At 46.6% G+C, this 26,177-nt stretch overlaps 1 protein-coding gene across 1 annotated transcript; it reads right to left on the reverse strand.

Annotated features, from left to right (window-relative positions):
- Positions 1-1,966: 1,966 nt before the first annotated feature.
- Positions 1,967-20,366, reverse strand: LOC144826920 (prostate stem cell antigen-like). The gene is made up of 3 exons (XM_078685381.1): positions 20,168-20,366; positions 14,304-14,423; positions 1,967-2,157 (listed from the first exon to the last, which is right to left on the reverse strand). The coding sequence occupies exons 1-3, from the start codon at positions 20,217-20,219 to the stop codon at positions 1,967-1,969; spliced, it is 363 nt and encodes a 120-aa protein (XP_078541507.1). The 5' UTR covers positions 20,220-20,366.
- Positions 20,367-26,177: the final 5,811 nt, after the last annotated feature.

Raw genomic sequence — 26,177 nt, forward strand, 5'->3', positions numbered from 1 at the left:
TAATGAGGAGAAAATATCTCCATTTCTCCTCGTTTTTTCCTCTTCTAAAGTGGAACATGCCTCCCAGGATTGTTTTTGTTGAGGACGCTGCCCCTTCCTGCACACATACAATCCTGCCAACAACACAGGCACCCTTGTAAGGGTATCTGCATTGGTGCCAGGCTGCCAAAAGGGCTCCAGCGCAGGGTGAAGGACAGGAATGTGCTGTTTTGCCATAAATACAGCACATTCTTGCCCTTTTTCTGTAATGCAGCGCAGCAAGGAGACTTGCGGCATCACACTGTGTGACTTTCTCATACAAGAGGGCCTCAGTGCCTCTTTAACCCCTTGAACGCTCATGACAAGCTCCTTGCCTGTGAACATTCACCCAAACTGTCTGATAGTGTCATGGTCGATTGGTTGGTGTGGGCTTATGATTTGTTCCCCCTAGCACATACCAAGAAGGGTGATCATGACAATATCATTTTACCTTCATCCCTGCCCCTCTTGGGACAAAAAGAATATGGAGACCATTTATAGTTTACTGGCAGTGAGACATTCACTGACAAATACACAGTTCCCGCCGGGTTTCTGACTGTAGAGTTGCAGCTGATTCTGCCATGGGAAATGGTTTGCTTATAGCCTTGTGAAGGATGGACAGCTGGTATCTGAGCATTTGATGACTGCATCTCTTTAGGGCAATACAGAACTCCGCCGCCAGACTCGTCCTCGATCCCCCCACATGGACCCATATCACCCCCACCTCAGGAACCTCCACTGGCTCCCCATCCAGAAAAGATGGAAATTCAAGATGCTGACACATGCCTACAGGGCCCTCCATGACTTTGGACCAGCATACATCAACCACTGCCTTAACATCCACCAACCATTTAGATACCTGTGCTCTGCCTCACTTGCCTTCGCACACATTTTCCCCATCCGCCGGAGCAACAGTGGAGGACAATCCTTCTCCTATGACCTTCCCCATCACCTACATACATCTTTCCTCACTTCTTCCTTTCACCAATATGGTACAGGATTGTGCCCTACTCTAAGTAACTACTGTTTATTGTATTCAATTTAATTGTTAATCCTGATTAAACAAATCCTGGTCCGGCTGGACAGGAGAAAAATATATAGTTCCGATCGTGGTCTATGTTACATTGTTGTTGATATTGCTAATTATGCTCAGGACCTTTGTTTCCGATAAATAACTTATTCCCATGGTCCTCTGCTACCTTTTGGGTCCCCCTTGTTTCTTTAAAAAGCTCAGCACACGAGCACCGTTGCTCATGATGTACTGAGCTCGTCATGACCGTTGGAACGCTCGCACGCTGGGATAACTCTCCTGCTGTGCGAACGTTCTACACAAACAGGTGTCGTCATGACGAGCTCGTCATGAGCACACGACCACTGTGGCTCATGATGAGCTGAGCTCGTCATGAGCACCGGGGCGCTGTGCGCGCCCCCCTTCTCCCAGCACAGCGGGAGAATGATCGCCGCATGCAAGGGGTTAATGCAGAGCAGAGCTCCAACAAAGGTTATGTTCTCTTTCAGAGGTGTGTAGGGGCAGTAGAGCTCGACAGACCTCAGACTCTTCCGAGAGAGGAGGTTGTTGTCTCTACTGTATTAATTGCGTAGAACCCAGATAAACAAGCCCTTTTTAAGATAACCATAATATTGCTGCTTTTAGTAACAATTTATTCACACATATACTGGTGGACACATGCCCCCACATACACAGCTCCTCACTGGGGCATTTATTTCTTAATGGACTGTAACAAGCATGATCCATTGATGAAGAAGACACTTGGAGAAGAAGCAACTTACACCTCCTGGATATTAACAAAAAGGTCCAGCCACCAACTACGGGAGGGCTTCACATATCTGAAAGCTCCCAGGGGTTCTGCAGTTACCCCGTAGTTAATTTGCCCCATCTGCAGCCAATGTGAGGCTGTGAAAGGTAAACAGTTCCAAGATCCTCACCTCAAAGCAAAGCTCTGACCATGAGGGCGCTGATGGCCGCTGCCAGGGAGAGCAGCGTGGTGCTGAGCTTCGCACTGTTCGCTCCATTGCACAGGTCACTGCTGCAGCAGGTAACTTTAGCTGTTACACCTGCAAGAGTGGCCGAGCCCTCTGAGCAGGTTTTCGAACAGCTCTTGCTGATGTATGAAGCCCCTGTAAATAAGTACAAGGATTATTCAAAATGTACCCCAATGTCAATATTACAGAATCAATAAACACAGAAACACAGGAGGTAGACAGAGTCTGACACCCTTTGGAAGGCAGTCTCTGCAAGTCAATGCCATATCCTAACCTCTGCTTATCAGCTGCACTCTGCTTGGTCTTCAGTGGAACCTGTGCCCCATATGTAAAACCTGGAGCACTTGTAAGGCTTAAAAAGAGGCCTGCACCATTCAAGGGAATGCATACATAGTGTGCACCACCCTAGTCATATCATTTAAACAACATCATGCATTTTACAATCTTAGAAGCACTATGAACAAGTATATTGTACTTCAATTAGCAATAAAAACTTCATTACAACACAATGCACAGGCAGATACAGATATGCATTTTTCACATGAAAGAGCATCAAAAGCCATTCTTCAATATTAGAAAAAGTTAAGAATCTGCCACTGGTTAAAGAGAACAGCTTCTGTTAAAAAAGAGAAAGTAAAGGGAGATATATTCATAAATTTGTAAAAATATTTTTAGTTACTGGAGCCAGTGATAGCATCTTGCATACAGTCCTATTCAATTAAAATTAGTTAGGACCAACCTGTAGTGTTGGCTTTCTAGTTGTTTCACATATGTCATCATTTGGAATGTTATCACAGTTTGGAATGTTATGTTCTGATGCTAGTGTCAGTTAGGAAATTGTAGTGATGTTAAATGAAGATCAGGTCACGTAGGCTCTTGTAGAAAGATGTATTTATTAATTAAGTTGACTTGAGGTGGTAGTTCATATAAGATAAGATGGTAAGAATAATCCTCAGTTAAATTCCTTAGTAAATTCCCTAGTAAATGCCCACCAGGAGCTGTCACCAGTCAGCTCAATCCTCTGTTCCTAACTGACACTAGCATCAGAACATAACATTCCAAACTGTGATAACATTCCAAATGATGACATTAGGGAAACAACTAGAAAGCCAACACTACACAACCTTAAAAGTAAATGTGAGGTTCTTCTGTTGAGGGGGAGGCGGGTGCGTGGTTTTTACAGGAGGCTATGCTGAAACATATTAGGACCTAATTTAATCTTTGTCTTGTTTGATGTCCTTACATTCAATGGTCATTATTTCTATAATTGTCTCGCCTAAGAGTCGAGACGTTTCGACACATAATTGTTATGGGGTCCCCTTAACACTGTGCCATGGTTTGTGCTCGAGGGAGAGGTGTGGCGCTGCGGCCAGGGTGACTGGTGCTGGAATCTGGGGATCACAGTTCAATCCCCGGCGCCGTTGGCAGATTAGCCCAGCACCATGTGATTCTGGGCAATAGCTTGCTTAATCTTCCCGACGGCCCCAGCACCTGGAGACCCTTACGGGTGGTTGTTCACGCTTTACAAATGTGGATTATTAATATTATTTGTGCTTGAAGACCCTTCCTAGACTGAGCACTCTCTCATCCTAAGTCCGAGTTCAATTCACTGTGGTCCTCAGTTAGCTCTCAACAAATGTAGGAATAGCTCTAACCACTTCTTAAACTGAACACTTCTCACCCACAGTGTCAGTTACATTACAGACAAACACATTCATTTGCCCAGAATCACAGGAAGCTGAGCCGACGCCCAGGCCCAGGCTCGAGCCTGGTTCCGCATCTTCAAAGTCGGACGCTCTAGAAATTAAGTCACATCCTTTCTTATATTGACCCAACAATTTTATAAATCCAGTAGTGGATCTTCAAACAATTCTTCATGCTGTCTGCAAACCCATGGTAATGTCATCAAATGCTTGAAAAACGTAGTTTCAAAACTGAATTCAGTTATATTTGCTGATGAAGCAAAGATACACAAAATTCTTACAAACACAATGACTTGAAATGTTTTAACTGTGTGTCTACTTACACTGAGACAAACGAAAATTCACCAAAGGGCAACATTAAAGAAAGTTTAAATCAGATTTCAAATAATTGCAAAACAAGGCTCCTGATTGTCAGTCAGTCAAATACACTTTATTCGATTGCTAAAATCATAAAAGGTATAAAAAAAATGTATATACATACATTTAAAATACAAAATAACACATAATAAAACAGATTTAACAGCAAAAATTATAAAATTGCTAGGTACATTTGATTATAAAAATTTCATTTCAAAGAATAAAACAGACCAGCTCAATGTTAAAAATAAGCATGTTCGTGTTATGCGAGATTTCGATCTAGTTGCGGCTACCAAAAAGTTAGCAACGCTAAATATAACGTAAGTGCTGCCTAGAAGCTGGAGATAAATTACAGCAGGCCTTACCTGGGTAAAGCCTTCCTTTCTTAAAATAGGTAACACAAATTTAGCCCTTTCCACAGTGAAAAACCTGCAAAACATAATAAAGTGCATTGTGTTTTGTACGGATCTATCATCACATTTACAAAATGGGGCTGCCTCAGGTTTCGCCCATTTAGGATAGCTGTCCAACTGGTAGTGGATTAGGTTAAAACGGAACTTGGTCAACAGGAACCTATGGAACGGTTTAGTGACAGTGGCAAGATATGGTTCCATTGAGGGAGAATGCAGAAGCAAGTAATGCGATCTTACAGTTAGCTTCTTCAATTCCCTTTCCTCCCGTGCCAATCTGGCCCCCTCCATGTATTGCTTTTTGATCATACCAATATCCTCGCTCCTAATGCAGGAAGGTGAATAAAAAAGTTCTGGGCGACCCAGCTCTACTAAGGATCTTTTTATGTATTCCAGCCAGGGCACCCTATTGGAATGATCTAAGGACATGACATCAGCCATAATAGAGTGGTTCAAAGATAATTCGCTGTTCAGCCAAGTCCTAAGCCAAAAAATTATTGGGGCCAGCCTCAACCTATCGGTAACAAAGTCCAAACCCACCTCCACGTATGTCGAGAAGGTTGGGGTGGACTGAGGAACCGACAGCAGTAATCGTAAAAACCTATTTTCCACCTTCTGAATGGTGTTGTCTTTTATGTAACCCCATCAATCAATCAATCAAAGCATTTATATAGCGCACTACTCACCCAGAGGGTCTCAAGGCGCTAGGGGGGGGGGGGTCCGCTACTGCTCGAACAGCCAGGTCTTGAGCTGCTTCCTGAAGGCAAGGTGGTCCTGGGTCAGGCGGAGGTGGGTCGGGAGGGAGTTCCAAGTCTTGGCGGCCAGGTAGGAGAAGTACCTTCCTCCTGTGGTGGCTCTTCGGATGCGGGGGACGGAGGCGAGGGCGTGGCCGATCGATCGAAGCTGGCGTGTGGGAGCGTAGAAGTTGAGGCGGCTGTTGAGGTATCCTGGGCCTTGGTTGTGTAGGGCTCTGTGTGCGTGGGTGAGGAGACGGAAGGTGATTCTCTTGTTAACCGGGAGCCAGTGCCGATCTCTCAGGTGTCCGGAGATGTGGCTGCGTCGGGGGATGTCCAGGATGAGTCGTGCTGAGGCGTTCTGAATCCGCTGGAGTCTCTTCTGGAGTTTGGCGGTGGTTCCGGCGTAGAGGGAGTTGCCGTAGTCCAGAAGGCTGGTGACGAGGGCCTGGGTGACTGTCTTCCTGGTCTCGGTGGGGATCCACCGGAAGATCTTACGTAGCATGCGCAGAATGTTGAAGCACGACGAGGAGACGGCGTTGACTTGTCTGGTCATGGAGAGGGAGGAGTCTAGGATGAAGCCCAGGTTGCGTGCGTGGTCTGTTGGTTTGGGTGCGCTGCCCAGGGCGGGGGGCAAGCAGGAGTCCTCCCAGGCGGAGGGTGAAGATCCCAGGATGAGGAGTTCCGTCTTGTCCGAATTCAGTTTCAGGCGGCTGTTCATCATACACTTGGCTACGTCTGTCATCCCTTCGTGTAGATTGGCTCTGGCGGTGGCAGGGTCGTTGGTGAGGGAGAGGGTCAGCTGGGTGTCATCGGCGTAGGAGATGATGTTGAGGTTGTGTTGGCGTGCGATGGCTGCGAGGGGGCTCATGTAAACGTTGAAGAGGGTTGGGCTGAGCGAGGAGCCTTGAGGAACGCCACAGATGACTTCGGTGGCTTCCGATCTGAACGGGGGGAGGCGGACTCTCTGTGTCCTTCCGGCGAGGAACGAGATGATCCATTCCAGTGCCTTCTCCTGGATTCCGACGTTGCTGAGGCGCCGCACTAGGGTAAGGTGGCAGACAGTGTCGAAGGCCGCGGAGAGGTCTAGGAGGATGAGGGCCGCTGTTTCTCCGTTGTCGAGCAGGGCTCGGATGTCGTCGGTGGCTGCGATCAAGGCGGTCTCGGTGCTGTGGTTGGCCCGGAAGCCAGACTGCGAGGGGTCGAGCGATCCGTTCGTCTCGAGGAAGGCGGTCAGCTGCTTGTTGACGGTCTTCTCGATGACTTTTGCAGGAAACGGAAGCAGCGAGATGGGGCGGTAGTTCTTGAGGTCGGTGGGGTCGGCTGATGGCTTCTTTAGTTGAGCGCTGAGTTTGGCGTGCTTCCAGCTCTCCGGCAGGTGGGGTGCGATGACAGCGTCGGCCTTGTTGAAGACGTGGTGAGGGCAGGGGTCGGTCGGGGATCCAGAGTGGATGGAGTTCATCGTGCGGACGGTGTCTTCGGTGCTGATCGGGGTCCAGGCGCGGAGGGTGGTGGTGGGGGGCGGTGGTTCAGTCGTGGCGTGCCTCGGTTGAGTGCTGAAGCTGTTGTGTATGTCCGCGATCTTGTTGTGGAAGTAGGAGGCGTATACTGCTGAGCCGTATACTGCAATTGCTACACATTTGGAGTTATAGATCTTTAACATTGCCTGCATCGGCCTAGCCCCTAACCTTTTGGAAAACCCCATGAGTGAGGCAGTTGACCTTACCACAGCTAATCCTCTGGCTCTGACCTGTGGCCTCCATGAGCCTCTCTCGTCAAAGAGTACTCCTAGATAGGGAAAAACAGCCACTCTTGAGACCACCTCCTCCTTGCATTTAAAAATCATCTTTTTTACCATTCTAAAATGGAGGCCTACTACCATAGTTTGCGATTTGTTGGCATTTATTTTTAGATCGAGTTGGTCCATGAAAACCCCGAAAGCATCCAACAACCGTTGCAGTCCGACACCTGTACGGGCTATAAGTACTGCGTCGTCCGCGTAAAGGAGGGCAGGTATTTTAGCGTCTCCAATAAGTGGAAAATCGCCCTGTACTGCCTCAAGATGACTACTTAGGCCATTAATGTACATTGTGAAGAGGAGGGGGGCCAGGATACAACCCTGGCTCAACCCTCGCATGGACCTGAAGGGGGTCGTACATCTACCCTCCTTGGTGACTGTGACCTTGGCAAACAATTCCTGATGTAGTGATGCCATAAAGTTTACCAAGGCCCCATCTATACCCATCTTCAAGAGGATGTCCCACAATTTAGTTCTATTTACCAGGTCGAAGGCCGAGGAGAGGTCCATAAAGGCCAGAAATAGCGACCCCTCCTTGGCTACAGTGTGTTTTGCAAGCAAAAGATGTAGGTTTGAACACTGCTCGACCGTACCTCTCTTCTCCCTAAACCCATACTGGGCATTAGCTATACCCCTACAGCTTTCCACACTATCCCTTAATTTCGTCAGAAGGACTCTTCCCAATATTTTAATGGCAGAATCTAAAAGGGATATGGGTCTGTAACACCCTGGGTCCTCCCTCTGGCATTTTTTAAAGATTGGTACTATAACTGAGGTGGCCCAGGAAATAGGAATTACGTTACCATTGGCGGCTGTAAAGACTTTAGATAGCACTCCTGCCCATAACTTTGGAGAGTGCCGATAAAAGTCTGCGGGCACTACGTCTGGGCCTGGTGCTTTGTTTTTTGAGGTTTCTAAAATGGCTCTCTCAACCTCATCGGTAGTGAAAACTAGCGGGGCATACTCTGAGGTTGTCGCTTGGGGGCCATGTGACCCAGGCGATGAGTCTCCGTACACAATTTTAAAATGAGCGAGCCACCTGTCATCAGGAATAACATAATCCGTAAGCATGTTTTCCTGACCAGAGAACAGGGGCTGGTTTATCACTTGCCAAAATTGGCTACTATCCAGCATAACATCAACTGAGAGTAGCTTCTCCCATGCGACTTGCTTAATACCCTCCTTATGCTCTCTAATGGCCTGCTTATACTCCCTCCTTAGGATAGATACAGCCTCCCTATTTCTAGGCTTATGGTTTAAGGCTGCTAAGAGGGCGCTATGTGTTTTGGAGCATTTAGAGTCGAACCAGCGGTGTTGTTTGTTGCCACTCTTCCCCAATCTTACTGTCAGCTGGTTCGAGATTTGTAAACAAATTTCTTCATAGGCCCCCAGAATTTCACATTTTTCTGCACTAAGATTTTGACAGATTGCCACAGCACTTTCAATTTTGGGGAACAATACCTCATAGAAGTCATCTGGCACCACGTTAGCCCACTACAGCCGTCTACTCTGGTCCACCACTTTTAGGGTTCTCACCCTAGAATTAACAGAGGGCGGCATAGGGCCCATGGAATCCCCCAATAAACTTCCAATAGAACAGGATTATGATCACTAAAAGGGGAAATCAGGGTTCTATATGAAGCAACACTGTGTAAAATCGAAGGTGACACAAATATATAATCGATAATGGATCCTGGGTCCGACCCTTTGAAAGTGTTGAGCCTCGGTCCACCTGAGCCACTGGCAGGTTCCAACAAATTGGAATTAGCCAATAACTCCTCTAATGCCTCTCCCCCTTTAGAATGCTCAAAGTGCATAATGTCTGGGCCACTCTGTCCCAAATAATCAATTGTGCCGCATAACAAGGTACATGGATGGATATTAAAATCGCCCATAAGGACAAATTCGATATTAGTGTGTATATCTAGACTGACCTCTGACAAAAATTGGTCCAGGATAACGAGATTATCATTACTATTATCCTGGGTTCCTGCATTATAAAAGTTGATAAAAATAGTTTTCAGGGTTGGGGAGATCACCCTTTCCACTAACAAAAGATTTGGCAAAGCTTGGTTAATTACTTTTAAAGCCCCCTTGAGTTTTAGTGAAAAAAGCAGAATAAGGCCACCTTTGGCTCTGCCCGCAGCACTGGGGGCAGCTGGCACCACAAAGCTCGAGAAACCATCTAGGCAGAAACTAGGTGATATGTCCCAGGATTCCTGAAGGGCTACAATATCATGCGAAGAAATAAAAGCAAGCCATGCCTCATCGACCCTTTTAGTTCTAACACCCGCCACATTCCAACTCAATAGCCTGCATACGTCCTCTGGGTCAGAAGTGGGACTAGGTTCTTCTCCTAAGTGTGCTAATGGTGGTGCAGGTACTCAATCTGTGTCCTCTAGCCCCGAAAGTGAGGAAAAACTGTTGCTAAGAACCAGCCCACACCCATCTGTTGTTCCAGATATGTATTGACCAGGGGGTGCGTGCTGCTGTGACTCAGAGAGCTTGGGTCCAGTGTGTGTCATTGGGCCCGCACCTACTGATGCTTGATGGCAAGGGTTTTGCATTCCTAACCTCACCTCCCTTACCGGATGCGGCCCTCTCTTACCCCCTATGGGTGCACAATGCGGACCGTGTGGACTTACTATGGGAGGGTAAAAGAAGCCTAAAGGCAACGGTCTTAGGTGATCGTTGCTCCAGACTCCAGATCCGTCCCAGAATAACCTTTCAGCCACACCGGCCCTGTCAAAATTGACTATCACGCAATCCCCCTGCACCATTTTCGGTACCCTCCCAATCCACCCCACCCTATTGGCTGAAATGATCCTGTTGGAGATACTGCTCTCACTACATGAGTCCGTACACCAGGCTCGTGCTTTAACTATAAGGTCTCTTGCGCACTCACGCTCTCCTATTTTCAATGGGGGAGTACCCACGAAAATTGCCACTAACGGGGCTGCATCTGGTGGTAAATCTAGATGAATATTACTGCCCTTAGGCCTATTCTCTCAGGGCAACCTTTGTGGCACCCTAGGGTTTTCCAATTGGATGGGAGGTAATGGGACTACCATAGGATCAGCAGGTGACACGCTAGCCCTGGGCTCCCTTTTTGAGCTTCCTGACCCTGGCTCAAGAAGGCCCTCATTGTGTCTATCCAAAAGCAAATTGTGACCGTTAACCATTTTTTCAATGATAACACATTTCTTAAGGAGTCCCTCCAAACAGGTGTTTAGGGTGTCCACAATGTCCTTAGCGATGGCCACAAGAAGCGGCTCATGTTTGTTATACTTCATGATTTATAAATTGTTGCACATGAGCAGTAATATTTTAAACCATAGGACACCAGTCTCACAACATGTACTTGTGATTCGATGTATGTGTAAGAAATTGGATAATTGTTTGAGGGGGGTGAAACCCTATTCAAGCAAAAACCACAATTCTTGTCAGGGCGAAGTCACAGCAATATGGATGGTGTATCTCCTGATCATGGAGTCAGACTTCCAACATGGAGATTGGCCGTATTAATCTAGCAGTTATTTGTTAATACTGCTCTTTGCACTGTTCTGTTTTTAGATTAGAGGGTGAGGTGATAACACAAAAAAAAATTCTGCATTTCTTCCTCACAACTCTATTTTAATCTCTCACACCTTTTTGTTTTTTTGCACTGCTTTCTGATTCCCAGGTGATCACAGACTGTAAATACTGGATAGTCTGGTTCACTCCTGGCGGGATCCTCCATCAGATTCCATTGAGCAAATCTCTATGTTGGAAGTCTGTCTCCATGATCAGGAGATACACCATCCATAGAGATACACCATCCATAGAGATACACCATCCATAGAGATACACCATCCATAGAGATACACCATCCATAGAGATACACCATCCATATTGCTGGACAACCAGATGATAAGATTGATCACTTTGATAATTGATGGGAATCCAAGCTCTGCTCAATGCTTTCTGGTTCCTTTATGTACTGTTATTCCCTTCTTCACTTGACTCCTTGAACTCTGTGTGTGGTATTTTGAAGCATTTGTGGCTTGATATCTGTAAGACCCTCAGTTCAGTTGGTTAGTGTTATTGTGATATTTGCGGATTTGAACTGTGGCTGGTCTTAAAAATGTCCCTTTGACCCCAATTTCCGCGGTGTGTTTATTGAGGGTGAAGTGACAAGCAAATCCCAATCTAAAAATGCAGATGATAGATTTGAACAGAAATGCATTTTAACCCCTTCGACGCTCATGACGAGAGGTACACCTCTCGTACGCTCGTGACGAGCTGCGCTCATCATGAACCGCGGGTTTTTTAAAAGTTCAGCGCACAGCGGGAAAATGCGCAGCGCCGATTGTGTTAAAGATTTCCATAGCAGTGATGCTTCCCTTTTAAAAGTTGCAGACATTGGCATAACACTGGAATCTAGGCGCTGTGGCAACAGAAAACCACAGCTGTGGCAACTGGAATAACAATAATCATCTTGCTGTCAACTCGGTGCCCTGAATTAATATAAATATTGCCAGAATGTAATTATTAATCGTCTACCTTTTGGAGAATTTCTATTGATAGTTTGGGTTAGTAAATCATATAACTACATTTGATTGGTTTCTGAAAATCCAGCACTTTTCATATCTGACTTTGGGTTCATTCCACCTAATTGTGTGTGCTGCATATAGATTTAGCATCTCTAAATTGGCCTCTTTGTAATTTAAGCATATCCAGCAATTAAGAATCAGATGTGGGCAAAATTATTAGTATTAGTTGGCCTGTATTGGAAAATACCTGCAGCAGAAGCACGCAGGAATTAATATATGCAAGGTAGGTGTCCCCATCTAAAATCCACTGTAAAACTGACGCTGTGATATTTGAGTTTTTCCAAAACTGACCCATTGTCTGCAAGCGGCGCGCAGAGCCAGAAATGTGTCGAAATTCCTATGCCTCAAAAACCCGGGAGTAGGAAATGAAGCAGTGGGTGTATAATAGGAATCTGACCAGCTGAAATCACTTTGCACACTGTAATTAGCAGTTAAATACCAACCCCTCATGTATTAGTAGGTGTAGGCATGCAGCAATCATGTTGTAGGACCCCTTGGCCATCCTGGGACCATGGCACCTAGGATAACATCACCCACTGTAGCAAGGCAATGTGATGTTGTGTACTGCATGCAAGGGGCAGGCCAGGATTGCCATATCTCAATATGGGAAAGGGTTCCAATATTCAGCCAAGAGTACTCCAAACCACAAAAGGCAAGCACACCCATAAAGTAGGTAACACATGAAGATGCCACTTTACATGACAAACTATACTTGTATCCACCCATATTCAAGTTTGGAGAACTATTTTTTTTTTTTTATTTCCTGCCTCAGATTGTGTTCTGATATATGTGTTTCGGCAGTTTGGCGCCTGGCTTTTCACACGCCATTTGGTTTCCCCCTCCATGCTCCATTGCTTGTCATTATTAACCCCTTCCGCGCTCATGACGAGCTGAGCTCGTCATGAGTTGTGCCGCTCGCACGCTCGCTCGTCATGTAACGCGGCTTTTTTCAAATCGCAGCGCGCACTAGGAAAACCGCTAGCGTGCATGCGGTTAAGGAGGTGACATGCACAGCGGGTGTGGTTTATTTGTTTGCTTATAATCACCATGACCACAGCGCTTCATGTTTAAGCGCAGCTGCTGCTTTTGCACATGCCCGCTTGTTGTTTCTCTCGTCTCCACTACTTGTTCTGATTAATGGGTTGACGTGTGCAGCGTGTGTGGTTTATATGTTTGATTACATTCAGCTTGACTGCTTCATCTTTAAGCATGGCGGATGCTTTAAAAAAAATTCTTTTTAATTTTCAGTGCAATACAGCACAAATTCAATCCGAAGAGATCAGAGTGCCTTACATGATCATCAGTTGCATTACAGATGGACACATTCAATCTTCAAGCATCTGGCAATTAAATGATTTGTGCACAATCACAGATTGCTTGAGTCGATGCTGAGATCCAAACGTGGTTCACCACCTTCAAGGTCGGCCGCTGTGGCCGTTACGCCACATCTGACTGCTGATCCTTCCTATCCTGTTCTTCCCTCTTTCCTCTTTCTCAAGTGGCCACTCCTTCTAGGCAGAGCTCACTCATGATTTGCCAATGCTTGTTTGTATTTGGCACACACCTGACAAAAACAAGATTTCTTAAAAGTGGTAATATAGTATTCTATGTAGCTACGGGCCCTAAAGCAACATGCTCAGAACGTTTAACACAACAATGTTTTTACACTTTGAAATAACGAGTGCGTTTGGACTTCACGGGCACATTTCGGTAAATGCAGATTTTTGATAATCCCGAGGGTTAGGGGATGGCCTGCGGTAGTCGGAAGCGGCAGTCTCATCATGCACTTGTGCACTAAGACTGGAGTATTTAGCCGTTATTGGCCCTTCATCCCAAGCATAATGTTGCTATTTGTAGCACATCAACACAACCTTCAATCAGGAGCACGATTTCAGGCCGCCAATCAATCTCCCCGTGCTGACCACCCCCACGACTCCCTCTAACTACTCTCAAAACACAGCTAAAATGGCGATGATGGGCTTGCTAATATGCTCTATGGAATTCCAATTGAAGCCCAGGTTAGATGTCCTTCACATTTAACATGGGCAGTTTTCTGCTGCTAAAACGGCGATACATTTATCGCCTGTCTTGATAATATGCCCCATTGTTATTTACAATGCCAATAGCTCTAGCATTCACAAATGTGAGACCGATTGCATTGCACATGCTTGTTTTTGATGCAGCCTGATCCTTATGCTATGGTGCTCCATACCATAAAAATAGACCATGCATGGCATGTGAAAATGACGTAGCAAATCGCAGGTCATGTTGACGCGTCGCTGACGCGATGCAGTGATGCGTCAGGTCTCGCAAATGCGGACCTTGGTGTATCCGACCATTGTGGTCGGCCTGAAATCGCACCTTAGTCCCGGTCTCCCATGACCATAGAGTATCATTGGCACTTTACTTTTTCTCACTGTGATTTCCACTCAATATTCATATCAACAGTTGCCCCTAATGATCTTTTGACATTTGGTGTCATTTTGTTTATTAAATGTTACTCTATTTGTCTAATTCAGTTTGGGATTTCTATTTTTTTACATTTTGTCTTTCTTACAGATTGGGAATTTTACATCTTGCCCTCGGTTAACCCGGTCTGCTCTGAGGCAAAGCTACTAGGGTGTTGTGGTCAAATTATTATAGTGACTTTGAGGTCGGTTCACCCCTTGAAGGTCATCCCCCCTTACCTGAGCCGGATGCGTAGGAGCTCATGCAGTAAGAATCCAATCCAGTGGCGCATTTGCTTGACGTCATGCAGTCGGCATTGTTTGCAACTGTATCACATGTGTAACAAGTTAAGGCATGACCTGGGGAAGAAGAAAGAACAGGTGAGAGGTGCATCCCATTCACTCCTCACTTCCTCTCACTCTAAGGCCATGAAACAGTGTCTGTGTGTCCCTCTGAGCCTTTCACAGGCTGCTGTTAACACTGTCTGGGTATTTGTTTCACCTCATTAGTACCTGTTGAACACCCAAATATATCAATAGGCTGCAGAAAGCTGACCGGTTCAGCTGTGCACAGGGCCTTCCACTGAGCTGCCACACACCATACCTCATTTTATTAACTTCTCAACCGTTTGAGCTAGAAACAAATCCTTTTTCTTGGTTAAAGTCTGCAGATTATGTAGCAGATGTGGCAATTCTATAATTATGTACATTTCACCACAGCTGCACAACCGCATCATTCCAGTGGCTCTGCATATAGGACCGGCATGCTGCCCTCTGTGGTGCTTCTGCTGTAGATCCTCTCTGAACCTGTATTAATTTGACATGATATCAATATACCAGAGTCTGAGGCCGCTGTTAAATATAGTTTCACATACTTTGAGCCCCATTAGGATGGCGGGCGTTTTGCCCCCGCCGGCCCGGCGGTAGTCACCGCCGGCCCGGCAGGAGCAATCCACCTGCCATCCCTGCAGAAAGGACCCCCTGTCATATTACAATGGCTGGGGGGTCCACGGCGGACGGAAAGACCGTCCGCCGCTTTTCCGCCCGGTCGACATGTCGACCGGGCGGAAAAGGGTTCAATATGGTGGCGGTGTCTGAAAGACACTCCCAGCCATATTATAATGCAGCCTTGAACATGCCTTTCCGTGGCGGCATTGCCACCACAGAACGGTATGCGGAGTCTGCTTGGGGGGACCATTGCAGGCCCCCATGGACCTTGGGGGGGTTTGGGGTGCACATGGGGGTACCCCTGCCTTTCAATGAACAACGTGGCAGGAACCGCGCGGTGCCTGTCACGGGGTGTGCATTGAAAAGCACAACAGGCATTTTTAGCATTGCAGCGGGCGGTGCTTTCAGCACCGCCCGCTGCAATGTTAAAAATGCGGAATGCGCCTGCAAGTCCTAATGGGATGTGCGGGACCGCCGCAAGAATTGCGGGGGGTCCCATTTCCCACTGGTATGGAGGGTGGACAAAGTGTGGTCACAAAAATTGTTGTTCACAAATATGCTTTGTTTACATGTTTATCTTGTGGGAGATATTTCATGCTTGGTGTGAAGAGGTCTTTGTTGGGCACTTGGACTAAAAAAGTGGATTTCGTCCTAGGGCTCAAACAGGTGTGCATGTGACACAATGTACGTCACAGATCCTTCAGGGTTTCTTCCTCAGAAGTGTGTCTGCCTCTCCCATGGTGATGTTAATCTCCCCTCCCCCATCAGCAGCTAAACTGTGTCATTTACCCTTGATCTGGTGAAGTAGGCACTCATTGTCTCATGGCGGCCAGGCACTGTGCTTCAGCTGAGTACTCAGCACTTGGTGTTCTCTTTTAGAGAACACTCACTGGAGGTGTTTCAGAACTTCAAGTCTTGCCTAAAAGACATCTCACACTAGATGCATAAAAACTGCCTGAAATTAAAAGCTGAGAAAATAGAAGTTCTGTTTTTTAGCAACTGGATTCAAGCTAGCCTGGCTGAAGAAGGGTGACATACCCTGAAACCGGTCACAGGAGGCTTGTTTCCAGTTCAGGGAAGACATGGCTTGGCAATTCGGTCTGCAGAGTTCCCAAGAGGCACAGGGTCAAGGCTGATTTGCATACGGCTGGGTCTGAACTGGGGTGGCGGAGTGAGCAAAGGAACAATGAATTTAACCCAGATCCTTTGACTGGGAGATAATGTTTGCATGGTCAGCATTCCGTCCATCAATTTGTTTGCTGTAACACTTTTTGCCCTTAGTGGGATGGGTATGCCCAGACATGGGTCCCTTGCTCACTGTGCCACTGGATTCAAGCTAGCCTGGCTGAAGAAGGGTTAAATACCCAAAACCTGTCCAAAGATGCTTGTTTCCAGTGGAGGGAGGACCTGGCTTTGCAGTTCAGTCTGGACTGTTCCCATGAGGCACAGGGTCAAACGGCTGGGTCTGACATGGGGTGGCACGTTGAGCAAAAGAACAATGGATTCAACCCCGATCTTTTGACTGGTGGAGAATGTTTGCATTGTCAGCATTCCATCCATCATTTGTTTGCTGTAACACTTTTCGCCCTAAGTGGGATCGGTATGCCCAGACGTTGGTCCCTTGCTCACTGTGCCACTGGATTCAAGCTAGCCTGGCTGAAGAAGGGTGACATACCCTGAAACGGGTCCCAGGATGCTTGTTGCCGGCCCCGGAAAGACCTGGCTTGGCAGTTCAGTGTGGACTGTTCCCATGAGGCACAGGGTCAAGACTGTTCCCATGAGGCACAGGGTCAAGACTGATTTGCATACGGCTGGGTCTGAACTGAGGTTGCATGGTGAGCAAAAGAACAATGGATTTAACCTAGATCTTTTGACTGGGGGAGAATGTTTGCATTGTCAACATTCTGTCCATCATTTGTTTGCTGTAATACTGTATTGTAGCCAAGCATCTCCTCTTCCTCCCTGTTTGAAGTGGCCCTCAGAACTGAATCCACCTCCACCCCCTCAAAATCTGCTAGCAATCTGGGTATTAAGCTGGGCAAAGAGCTCTCCTTCTCTGCCAATATACAAAATATTGCCTCCACTTCTTTCTGGAAGATGAGGGCAATTACGGAATTCTTAAGCTTTCTGCCGGAGGAACATCGGAAGACAGTAGTCCATGCATTAGTCACATCTCAATTGGACTATGTTACCTGGGGTTACCTGCATATTTGTTGCACAGGCTTCATGTTATACAAAACTCTGTGGCAAGGCAAATTAGGAGGGTACCTGGGCACCACCACATCTCTCCACATTTAAAGCAACTTAATTGGCTTCCTATAAGCAGGAGGACTCAATTCAAGTCATTGATGCTTGTAATTAGGGCCACCAGAAGCTTGGGACCCAGATGCTTCCATAAAAGGTTGCAGCTTTACTAGCCAACTTGAGTTTTGAGATCCAAACAATCTGCGAATCTTATGAGTGCCTTGATACAGCAAAGCATGACTGGGTGGCAGGTCCTTTGTGGTGCAGTCTTATAAAATATGGAACACCCTCACTTTATATTTCCGCATGTTGGAATCAGAAACAGAATTACAGGGAGCATTAAAGACCTGGCTGTTCAGTCAGTAGCTGCTGGCCCGCCCACCTACGCCGAGGTAGCTGTGCACTTTAGAAGATCCTCATTCATTCATTCAACTGCACTGGCGAGTGTGAGTACATGTCACACACTGGCCACTGTACAGCAATATGCGCATCAAATTGGTACAACACATGACACCATGACCTTGAGACATCGAGCAGAAAGTTAAACTTACATACATTTTTATGCACCACTTTGAAAGCAAAATATAGAATATAATACACTTTTCTAGTCATCAAACTCCTAGTGATACAACCCAGCAGCACTGTTGGCAGGTGTGTTGGTACAGAAAGGAGCTGTCCTTGCACACTAATGAGAATATATTGGCATGGAGACAAGGCCATTCTGAGCACATGGGGAAAGTTCTCTTGGACAGAGTCTGGAGATTCAATGCCCTGGTGGCCATTACCTACCGCTGTGGTGACGAACCCTTCCTCCTGCAAAAGGAATGAATGCACCATGACTTGTACACCACAACTTCTAAACAATGACTGGCACTTCACAACTTGTACACCACAACTTGTATACCACGACTGACACTCCACGGCTTTTATATCATAACTTGTACAAGATAACTTTTACATCACGACTTTTACAGCATAAATTGTGCTCCACAATTTATGCTCCACAAATTGTATACTACAACTTGAACACAATGACTTGTACACCACAACATGTATAACACAACTTGTACATCAAGACTTGTAAACCATAACTTGTACACAAAGACTTGTGCACCACGACTGGTACTCCATTTCTTGTACACCGTGTATTGTACACCACAACATGTACACCATGGTTTGTACATCATGGCTTGCACACCACCACTTACACACCAAGACATGTGCACAACGGGTTGTACATCACGATTTGTACTCAAAGGCTTGTACACCACGACTTGTAAGCCACCACTTACACACCCATACTTGTACACCACGACTTGTACAGCACAGCTTGTACACCACGACTTGTACAGCACAACCTGTACACCAAGACTAGTACACCACAACTTGTACACCACAACTTGTACAGCACAACCTGTACACCAAGACTTGTACACCCCAACTTGTACACCACAACTTGTACAGCACAACCTGTACACCAAGACTTGTACACCACAACTTGTACACCACGAATTGTACATTACAACTTGCACACAATGACTTGTTCACCACAACATGTACACCACAACGTGTACACCAAGACATGTACCCCACGACTTATACACCACAACCTGTACACCACAACTTATACATCAACTTGTACTTCATGACTTGTACACCGTGACTTGTACACCACCACTTATACAGCACAACTTGTACACCATGACTTGTACACTACACTGGTAGATTTAAAGATGACTAGGCATCTACACACCCTGACCGGTTGATCTAAAGATGATCAGCCATACCCAACCTCACACAGGTACATCTAAAAATTATCAGTTGTACACAGCCCCACACAGGTTCACCTTAAGATGAGCAGGTGTTTATAGCCCACACAGGTAAATATAAAGATGACAAGTCATACACAGGCCCACACAGGAAGATCCAAAGGTGACAAAAATGTAAAGCCCCACACAGATAGATCGAAATAAAAACAAGCATGAACAGCCTCACACAGGTAGATTTGGAAATGACTTGATGTACACAGCTCCTCCTACACAGGTACATACAGATGTAACCAGACATGCACAATCTCACACAGGTAGATTTGGAAATGACTAGGTATACACAGCACCCCCTACACAGGTACATTCAGATGTAACTAGACATGCACAGTCTCACACAGGTAGATTTGGAAATGACCAGGTGTACACAGCTCACCCTACACAGGTACATTCAGATGTGACCAGACATGCACAGTCTCACACAGGTAGATTTGGAAATGACTAGGTGTACACAGCGCCCCTACACAGGTACATTCAGATGTGACCAGACATGCACAGTCTCACACAGGTAGATTTGGAAATGACTAGGTGTACACAGCGCCCCTACACAGGTACATTCAGATGTAACTAGACATGCACAGTCTCACACAGGGAGATTTGGAAATGACTAGGTGTACACAGCGCCCCTACACAGGTACATTCAGATGTAACTAGACATGTACAGTCTCACACAGGTAGATTTGGAAATGACTAGGTGTACACAGCTCGCCCTACACAGGTACATTCAGATGTGACCAGACATGCACAGTCACACACAGGTAGATTTGGAAATGACCAGGTGTACACAGCGCCCCTACACAGGTACATTCAGATGTAACTAGACATGTACAGTCTCACACAGGTAGATTTGGAAATGACTAGGTGTACACAGCTCGCCCTACACAGGTACATTCAGATGTGACCAGACATGCACAGTCACACACAGGTAGATTTGGAAATGACTAGGTGTACACAGCTCGCCCCACACAGGTACATTCAGATGTAACCAGACATGCAGAGTTGCACACAGGTAGATCTACAGGTAACAGGTATGTACAGCCACACACAGGTGTAGATCCATCGTGTGTAATTTATTGAAAGTCTTACCTGTGCCCACAAGGAGGGCAGCAGCCAGAAGAGAGCCCAAGACAGCCTTCATCCTTCAGAGGGCTGGAGCAGTGATGGAAGAAGGGATGCTGGTGGTGTCTGTGTGTGTTACTTGTGCTTGATGTTTGTGTGTGAGGTCTGAGTGTGATGTCTGTGTGGGATCTAGGTGTGAGGTCTGTGCATCACGTTCCTATGTGATGTTTGTGTCCCATATGGGGTCTCTGTCCGTTACATATCTGTGCTACCTTTATATAGCATTACAGTGTTGTGTAAAAAAAGCTCTTGGCAACACATGTTCACAAAACTCACACGTTTCCTGTTTTGACACTATTGTTCACATTTTCAATTGAATGCTCCCCCACGGACAGTGTCCTAACCTACAATGCTCTAAAGATATTAATTACAAAAGATAATTTTTTTTGTCACCACCACTAAATACAAAACCATTCAGGCGCGCAAAGCTGGTGTGATAACACAATCAACAATAAGGACATGAGAAGGGGACACCGTTCCACTCAAAGTTTTGCTTTTCTTTAACAATGAAGGAGAGATCTAGGCCTGTATTAAATTACAGCTTCTGTTTTCCAGTCACTCAGTTGCTATGGTTACCGTCACGAGTCCTTGGAGCATCTCTCTGTGCACATGTCCCCGGGCGCGAGCCTCCGGGGGATGACGAGTGTCGGTCACTGTCCTCGCTGGGGAGGAAGGGCCAAGGGTGGGAGAGCGCAAAGGACTGTGGGAGAGGGGCCCCAGGAGCCTGGACCTGGCAGGGCCCTTATAGTATTGCACCTGTGTGATGTCCAAGGTATGTATAATCATGAGCAATAATCCAGTACAAAGAGGTAAGATGCAAGGCAATAAGAACAATATGTCAAGGACCGTAATTACATGAACACGTTAATAAGGAGTACATTTAGGCAATAACCAATATTGGATAATTAAGCCAACGAAGGTGGTCAGGGATGAGGGGGGAAGTGTGAAGGTATAGAGGAAGTGAGGCGGGTGATGGGAGAGGTGATAGCATGTGGGCGTAGGCAGTGATAATAAGAGGACTAGTAGGGGGAGGTTGGAAGTATAAGTAAGGAAAATAGGAGGGGGGTAGTAAGTCAGGTCTAAAGTGGCGGGAACATAGCACCACCACGGGCAGATTGTAAACCCCTGTTTGGTGGCAGGGTTAAGGACCCCAGTATTTCTTTAGGAGGTGCTGCTTGCGATCTTTTTTTAAGCTGAGGTAGGAGGTATTACAACATGAATCTTTGGGAAGTGAGTTCCAGATAGTGGGAGCATTTCCAGAGAAAGAGCGTGACTGGGTAGCTTTCTTGTTTACCAAGGGCGGTACTAGCACAAGAGTATTCGTGCTCCTCATCTCTCTAGCACGGCCTGGTTTGTGGAGTTTGTCTGAGAGATACAATGGGGTGCGAGGATGGAAGGCTTTATGCGTAATGCAAGCATTCTTGTAGGTGGATCTGCCTTTGATGGGAATCCATTTGAGGTCTTTGAGGGTGGGGGAGATGTGGTCAAAACGCTTACAGTCAGAAATAAGCCTTGCCGCGAGGTTAAGTACAGATTTGATTGGGGCTAAGTGGACTTTCGGTGTTCCAGAGAGAATGGCATTACTGTAGTCCAATCCAGAAAGTACTAGTGATTGAACAACTAATTTAAAGTCATCAGCGGGAATGAAGGGTTTAATTTTCTTGAGGTGGTGAAGAGTGAAGAGAGCGCCTTTGGCTGCATTTTTTATGTGGGGTGAAGGCTGAGGTTGTGGTTAATGCTTATTCCAAGGGATTTAACTGAGTTAGAATTGTCCAAAGAGCAGATGAGAGATTTAAGGTCAGAGATCCAGAGCTGGATGGGGAGCCGGTTGTTTTTAGGAGCGAAGAGAATGATTTCCGTTTTGTTTGGGTTCAGTTTAAGGTGATTGTGCTGGAACCAGTGTTGAATTTTAGTCAGGGCATCATTGAATGTCAGCTTGAGATTTGATCCAGTAGTATAGCTGGGTATCGCCAGCATAGGACTGGTAGTTGCTTGAGAATGAGGGTGAGGGGTTCCATGAAGAGGTTAAATAGAGAGGGAGAGAGAATAGAACCTTGGAAAACACACAGGGGGCAGGAATAGGTTTAGAGAGGCAATTGCTGATTTTAATTTCTTGTGTTCTGTGCTAAAAGAAGGAGGTGAACCATTTGAGAACTAGACCATTGAAGACGAAATGATCTTTGAGGGTGTTGAGTAAGGCGAAGTGGTTAATAGTATTGAAAGCCGCATAGAGGTCAAGAAGAATAGGAAGGGAGGCCTCACCCTTGTCGAGGGAGTGATGGATGTCATCGACAATGTTGAGCATAGCAGTTTCAGAACTGCAACCCTTTCTAAAGCCTGACTGTAATGTGTCAAAACAGCAAAAAGTGTCAATGTGCTTGTTCAGTTGGAGCAAGGCTCTTTTTTTGAGGGCCTTGGATAGAAGAGAGAGGTTAGAGATATGACGCAGATTGTCAAGGTCAGTGGGGTCGGCAGTAGCATTTTTGAGGGTAGGAGTGATTTGGCCAAGCTGGAGGAAAACAGTGACACACCCTGTGGCCAAGGAGGAGTTGATGATGGTGGTCCTATAAGGTGCAATGATATGCTTTAAATCTTGAACAAGGTTAGCAGGGAAAGGGTCAAAGTATGAGAGGAGGGCTTAAGCTTGGTGATGATGTTGAGGACCTCACGCTCTGTAAGAGGGATGAAGCAAAGCCAAGATGCATTATTTCGTAGCTGTGAAAAGGCGACAGTGGGACGGAGATGAACAGAGACAGGCGGGGGCAAAGGTGTAAAAGGAGACTTGGATGGGAAGTCAAAGAGCGATGATGAGCAGAGTGGTGGGAGGGATAAGGCAAAGAATTGATCAATCTTGGAGATTTTTTCGGAAAAGAAGTTAACAATTTCTTCACTTCTTTCGATAGAGGCCAACAAGTTGGGAGGGACAGAAGCTGTTTGATTTTTGATAATGCTGGATTTTTAGTCCGGTCCAGTTGAGTCTTTCATTGAGGATGTGCTTTTTGTAGTTAGCCCTTGTGGTTCTGAGGAGAGCTAGATTTGGGGGGGAGGGGTGTTGTCTCCACGTTCGTTCGATCAGCCTAAGTGAGCATCTCTAATTGTTATGATCAGCATTAAACCAGGATTTGGCTGGGTTGTTTTTATGCAGTTTTAATTTGTCTAGGGCAATATGGTCAAGCACCTCGATGATGGATGTGTTGTAGTGTTCGGTAAGGTCATTGGCAATTTAATCTTGGTCTCCAGTTCTGCCTGAGGAATAAGGTGAAGATTTCTGGTTAATTTCCTATGTTTGTTGTTTTTAGGGGATTGGGGTACGGCACAGTTAATCGTAAAGAGTATAGGGTGATGGTCCGACCAGTCAATGGGAAGAATGCGTGAAAGGGAAGCCAGATCTTTGCTAGTAATGATAGCATCAAGAGGAGATCCTTTGGAATGTGTTGGCGAATGGCAGAGGTAAGTCAAGTAGGTCATTGAGGATGTTAACCGAGGGGTCATCATTTTTGTTCCGGTGAATATTAAAGTCACAGAGGAAGAGATTTTTGGAGTTGGAAATCGAGGCTTAGGAAAGCATGTCAGACAAGTCCTCCACAAAGGGCAAAGAGTCCCCTGGGGGATGGTAGATACTATGTAGTCGAAAATGAGGGGACATACCATGGGAGAGGCAGACACACTGAGGAAGAAACCTTTGTGCACATGTCCCTTGGCTTGAGCCTTGAGTGGGACGACGAGTGTTGGTCACTGTCCCCACTAGGGAGGATGGGGCCAGGGTGGGGTATGTGACCAGAGGTGAGTGACCGCAGAAGACTGTGGGTGAGGAGCCCCAGGAGCCTGGACCTGGCAGGGCACTTGTAGTAATGCCCCTGTGTGATGTCAGAGGTATGTATTATCATGAGGAATAATACAGTGTGGAGCTAATTTATGAGATCCTGCATCATTTTTGCACCACATTAAGTGGTACACACATGATGCAGGGCTCTCATTTTGATTCATGAAGCCACTCAAAGCCACCCTGTGTGGCTTTCAGTTGTCTCATAAATTATGAGTAAGGCAACGTAGCACATCCAACTCCTTACTGAGGTGCTGCTTGCACCGTAGCCTGAGGGCACCACACTTCACACCGCCCCACTTCTCGTCCCTGCCCTGGTATCCTTCATGCCGCTACTTAATGCTGACATTGATGCCGCAGCCTGCACAGTGGCCTGGGATCACCACTCGTAAGCCACATAACGCACCACCCTGTCCCATGCAGCAGCCTTGGCTCACCAACTCCGGCGCCATCGACTCCAGATTCTCAACTGATGCTGCTACTTGCACTACGATTCATAAAAGGGGGTGGTGATGGGCAGAGTATCTGAATTAAGCAGAACACTCCTACCCATGTCAAAAGATCAGGTCTTGATCCATCACCGTTTTTTAGCTCACTGCACCATCCCAGCTCAGAACCTGGCTACATGCAAATTAGTCTGTCCCTGGCCCAGTGCATCATGGGAACAGGGCAGACCAAACTACCAAGCCAATTCTTTACTGGAAAGGAAACAAGCTTCCGGGGACCGGTTTCTGGCATTGCAGCCGTCTTCGGCCCGGCTTGCTTGAATCCTGATGGTCCAGTGAGCAAGGGACTCACATCTGAGTATACCCTACCACACTTATGGTGGCCAAAACGATTCATAAAAGGGGGTGGTGATGGACAGAGTATCTGAATTAAGCAGAACACTCCTACCCATGTCAAAAGATCAGGTCTTGATCCTTCACCGTGTTTTAGCTCACTGCACCATCCCAGCTCAGAACCTGGCTACATGGAAATTAGTCTGTCCCTGGCCCAGTGCATCATGGGAACAGGGCAGACCAAACTACCAAGCCAATTCTTTACTGGAAAGGAAACAAGCTTCCGGGGACCGGTTTCTGGCATTGCAGCCGTCTTCGGCCCGGCTTGCTTGAATCCTGATGGTGCAGTGAGCAAGGGACTCACATCTGAGTATACCCTACCACACTTATAGTGGCCAAAACGATTCATAAAAGGGGGTGGTGATGGACAGAGTATCTGAATTAAGCAGAACACTCTTACCCATGTCAAAAGATCAGGGCTTTATCCATCACCATTTTTTAGCTCACTGCACCATCCCAGCTCAGAACCTGGCTACATGCAAATTAGTCTGTCCCTGGCCCAGTGCTTCATGGGAACAGGGCAGACCAAACTACCAAGCCAATTCTTTACTGGAAAGGAAACAAGCTTCCGGGGACCGGTTTCTAGCATTGCAGCCGTCTTCGGCCCGGCTTGCTTGAATCCTGATGGTGCAGTGAGCAAGGGACTCACATCTGAGTATACCCTACCACACTTATGGTGGCCAAAACGATTCATAAAAGGGGGTGGTGATGGACAGAGTATCTGAATTAAGCAGAACACTCCTACCCATGTCAAAAGATCAGGGCTTGATCCATCACCGTTTTTTAGCTCACTGCACCATCCCAGCTCAGAACCTGGCTACATGCAAATTAGTCTGTCCCTGGCCCAGTGCATCATGGGAACAGGGCAGACCAAACTACCAAGCCAATTCTTTACTGGAAAGGAAACAAGCTTCCGGGGACCGGTTTCTGGCATTGCAGCCGTCTTCGGCCCGGCTTGCTTGAATCCTGATGGTGCAGTGAGCAAGGGACTCACATCTGAGTATACCCTACCACACTTAAGGTGGCCAAAGGGATTCATAAAAGGGGGTGGTGATGGACAGAGTATCTGAATTAAGCAGAACACTCCTACCCATGTCAAAAGATCAGGGCTTGATCCATCACCGTTTTTTAGCTCACTGCACCATCCCAGCTCAGAACCTGGCTACATGCAAATTAGTCTGGCCCTGGCCCAGTGCATCATGGGAACAGGGCAGACCAAACTACCAAGCCAATTCTTTACTGGAAAGGAAACAGGCTTCCGGGGACCGGTTTCTGGCATTGCAGCCGTCTTCGGCCCGGCTTGCTTGAATCCTGA

The sequence above is a fragment of the Lissotriton helveticus genome, chromosome 4_1 (genome assembly GCF_964261635.1).
Source record: "Lissotriton helveticus chromosome 4_1, aLisHel1.1, whole genome shotgun sequence".
Lineage (NCBI taxonomy): Eukaryota > Metazoa > Chordata > Amphibia > Caudata > Salamandridae > Lissotriton > Lissotriton helveticus.

Bases quoted from the DNA above. Each gene is read 5' to 3' on its own strand.
- LOC144826920 (XM_078685381.1), bottom strand. From the start codon at position 20,219: ATGAAGGCTGTCTTGGGCTCTCTTCTGGCTGCTGCCCTCCTTGTGGGC. The intron at 14,424-20,167 runs GTAAGACTTTCA...CTTCTTCCCCAG, and splicing joins TGCCCTCCTTGTGGGCACAG to GTCATGCCTTAACTTGTTAC. The intron at 2,158-14,303 runs GTAAGGGGGGAT...ACTTATTTACAG, and splicing joins CTCCTACGCATCCGGCTCAG to GGGCTTCATACATCAGCAAG.